Source organism: Helianthus annuus, chromosome 6 (assembly GCF_002127325.2).
Source record: "Helianthus annuus cultivar XRQ/B chromosome 6, HanXRQr2.0-SUNRISE, whole genome shotgun sequence".
Classification (NCBI taxonomy): Eukaryota; Viridiplantae; Streptophyta; class Magnoliopsida; order Asterales; family Asteraceae; genus Helianthus; species Helianthus annuus.
The window spans coordinates 32,878,138-32,881,753 of NC_035438.2; the positions used below are offsets into that span (position 1 = coordinate 32,878,138).

The following is a 3,616-nucleotide window of genomic DNA, read 5'->3' on the forward strand; positions in this document are numbered from 1 at the left end:
TGTTGAGTTAGGGTTGTTTAAATAGTTTCAAGCTCGCTTGGAAATAGCTTGGGTTGAAATCGACTTAGATGTAAACGAGCAGGCTCGGCTTGGCTTGTAACTGAGCCGAGTTCAAGTTGACCCTTGCCCAACTTGGTTCGTGAACACGCCTAATACAAAAGGGGCTTAATGCTCTTAAAAACATTTTGGAAACCATTTGTTTCTATTTTGTTTCAATTGGATGATAACAAGAATTAATATGCCAAACCCTCAACCATTTTAAGTGTTAATTATCAAAACTCAACGGTTGAAAATAAAACATAACATAATCTAAACAACTTACCTAACGGTTGAAAATTAAACATAACATAATCTAAACAACTTACCTACCTTGTGATTTTGGCAAGTCCCAAAATTTCATCAATTTAATTCACATATTAATAATATCCATACGGTTCTTTGAGAATATGAGATTCTTGAATGTGGGGGTCAACTTGCCAGTTCTCAGGTGACAAATTGTGGTGAGCGGAATGCATCCCATGTTGCGCCATAGTGGTACCATTTGCATGCATGGGTTGGTCAAGTGCGCTGAAGTCCGACTCACATGAACCCCATGAATTGTTTGACAGAAGAGAGAGAGCACGGTATGCTTTTGCGTTGGAACATGCATACGAAAGTAACTAATCATACGATAAATTATCAAAACTACTGTCGATAGAGTAATTAGGAAAACAAACCTTGATGAAAAACACCGGCTGTGTGCTGGGAATTGCGTGTGGTTTCCCAAATAGAGTTCAAAGCAGGTTCGGGTTGAACCAGTTCAGGAACATTGTTAGACACAAAACTTATTTGATGTTGCCCATCTGCAAATACAAAAGCATAATAAGTTATAAAAGAACTGAGAATAACTTACGATAAGAAATTGGCTCCTGAGTAATTTGAATACCATAAAATGATGAAGACTGACTTCTTGAGTTAAAGTGGACAGTTTCTTTTTCTTTTTGTGGCTTTCGGCGACGGGCATTGTGGTCAGAAAGCCTCTGGCGACAGCTCCGCTTCTTCCCATCAAATTCTGACAGCCCGTGAAATCTGTAACAGTCATTGGAAAGCCCAAATGTGTTGTTTTAGAGCTGGTTAAAACGGGCCAGGTCAGGTTGACCGATAAACATTTGTACCCATCGTAACAAATATGAATACGTTAATAAACAATGCAAACACTTTTAAATTACACTTTAGCTAACTTTTAATAACCAATTCGCTTTTATCTTAAATTATTTGATTTGACCCGTTACATATGAATACAAAAACATAGTTGTCAGTTGTTACATCAATATGCTTATTTTCAAAACAAAACGATTTACGAGGCTATAAGCACAACAAAAAGTTATTAAGGCAACTTTCAACCCATTCGACCTGTTTCAATTTTATCTAATTATTTGATTTGACCCATTTGGTACGTAAGAACATAATCCAAATCGACCCATTCAAAAGTAGACGTGTGGTAGGTGAGGGAGCCCATTTGGTCTATAAACCCCACATTAAACGTTTTATAGATGCACAAAGAACAAGCAAACACCAAGAAATTTTACAGATTCTAACAAGCGACCTCAAACTCCATAAAACCTTACCGGCTACATTGTTGGCAGAAGCGTCGTTCAACACCACCCAAAACAACTTTCGAGGACTTTGAATGATTTTCACAAACTTGATGTTTCTTATAGTATTCTTTAGCAGATGAAAGATCAAGGTTGCACCCTTCAACTTGACATCGCACAACCGCTGTACTCTGGTGTAATAACTTAGCCTTTTTCACATCCGGTACACATGATATCTTCACTTTTAAGGAAGAAGATGTTCTTTTACCAAGTTTTAAACCAACTGACTGATCAGAAGAGCAAACTGAAGCCTCCAAAGACGGAGAACTTCCATTCATATAACTATACGGTTTATGGAAACTTCTAGAAACTTCAGATGAGAAGCTTAATTCTTCCATTCCTCCTTTGAGTGAAGATTCAATTGATGAATTGCTATCAACTTTAACAACTCCAGAAAGATTAAAAGACCTATCGATATATTCGGATGATTTTAGCTTTTTGGAACTGAAAATATCATGTTTTTCCCAGTCCCACTCCATATCTGGAATTAATAAACAAATCTAAATCAAATTCATGAATTTACTCCTTTTGACCCAAATTAGCATTCAATAGAAAAATCTAAAGCAGTTCAAAAAAAAAAAAAAAAAACCTCCTTAAATCAAGTTCATTAATTGTACCTTTTGCCCCAAATTAGCAATCAATAGAAAAACCTAAAGCTGTTAAAAAAAATTAAAAAAAAAAAACAACTGAAAAACCTAAATCAATCCCTAATTTTCTCCCTATGCACCAAATTAGCAATCAATAGAAAAAACCTAAAGCTGTTAAAAAAAAGCTAAATCAAATTAAATTAAATTATTGATGATCTTCAATCAAATTTAGAAAAATTATAGAACTAAAAGGAAAGAAATTGTGAAAGCATGACATAGATTGCAGTGGAACTGAATGAATATATCTAGAGTTTTTTAATCAGATATCCTAAAAGTGAATCACAAGTAGACTAAACAGAAGATTATAAGCAAATCAAAGTATCAAAGTAAGAACTGACCTTCGTGTTTTGCATATACGGATTAATAAACTTGATCGAAACACAAGAAAAGCGAAATTACAGGTTTATTGTAACAGAAGTTGTATATGAGGTTACCGTTAACAGTTGTCTGAAACGTTCGATGAAAGAAATTATCTCAAAGTTAGAGAGAGAGAGAGAGAGGGTTTATATTAACCTATCAAGGAAACATTTATCTTTTTTTCCTTGCTTTAAATGTTTTATAAATGTTAAAGCTCTATTAAATTTTATTTAACTTTTCTTTTGTTTAGTCAACTGATGCCATCTCCAATAGGACGTTTGTGTGAGCAAAAATCAAACAATGATTGATTTGAATCGTTAGCTAAACAGTTCTAATCGTACGTGAATGTAGAGTGACGTGGAGACGTTTGTTGACGAGAAGAAGAGACAGTGAAGAAGAGGAGAAATGGAGCTAGTTGGCTAAAGACACTCGTTCCCTTACGTGGAAGACGGTATAAAGATATCATTTATTAACGTACTTTAAAATGTTATGATCCATTTGTTATATTGATTCATATGATATGTTATGTGAGTGGGTTCTGTTGGAAAATCAGGCCCTTGATCAAACACACATAAACACGAGATTGAACAACTTGTTCGACTCTTTTTATTATTAAATCAAAGCACGCAAATTACAATAACTCTAGTCATCTATTATTATTATATATATTAAAAAACAACTTGTTTATACTAAATTAAACCCAAACTTATTACGACTCAAACACTAATTAAATAATTATAAAACCCTAACTAGATAAATGTATCTAATAAACTAACAATTATCTTCAACTTATTTAGTTATCTTGAACCCAATTCAACTTCTGTTAGGATTAATCCTTTAGGGTCGTCTACGCTTATATCACATAATATGTCACATATATTTAACCTTTTTAAACATATTCATTAATCCAATCTATTCTATAATCCTAGTTTATCTCAACCCTAATATATAATAACTAGCTACAAAACACCTTTAACA

At 33.6% G+C, this 3,616-nt stretch overlaps 1 protein-coding gene across 4 annotated transcripts; it reads right to left on the bottom strand.

Annotated features, from left to right (window-relative positions):
• Positions 1-237: 237 nt before the first annotated feature.
• LOC110865150 (squamosa promoter-binding-like protein 2) lies at positions 238-2,828 on the bottom strand. 4 transcript variants are annotated; one of them, XM_022114367.2, is made up of 5 exons: positions 2,716-2,828; positions 1,608-2,115; positions 926-1,068; positions 717-842; positions 238-631 (listed from the first exon to the last, which is right to left on the bottom strand). In XM_022114367.2, the coding sequence occupies exons 2-5, from the start codon at positions 2,111-2,113 to the stop codon at positions 417-419; spliced, it is 990 nt and encodes a 329-aa protein (XP_021970059.1). In that variant the 5' UTR covers positions 2,114-2,115; positions 2,716-2,828; the 3' UTR covers positions 238-416. The 4 variants fall into 4 exon arrangements, with proteins under 4 accessions (XP_021970059.1, XP_021970058.1, XP_021970062.1 ...); XM_022114366.2 differs by having other exon boundaries at positions 2,620-2,810; XM_022114370.2 differs by having other exon boundaries at positions 1,608-2,042; positions 2,620-2,809.
• Positions 2,829-3,616: the final 788 nt, after the last annotated feature.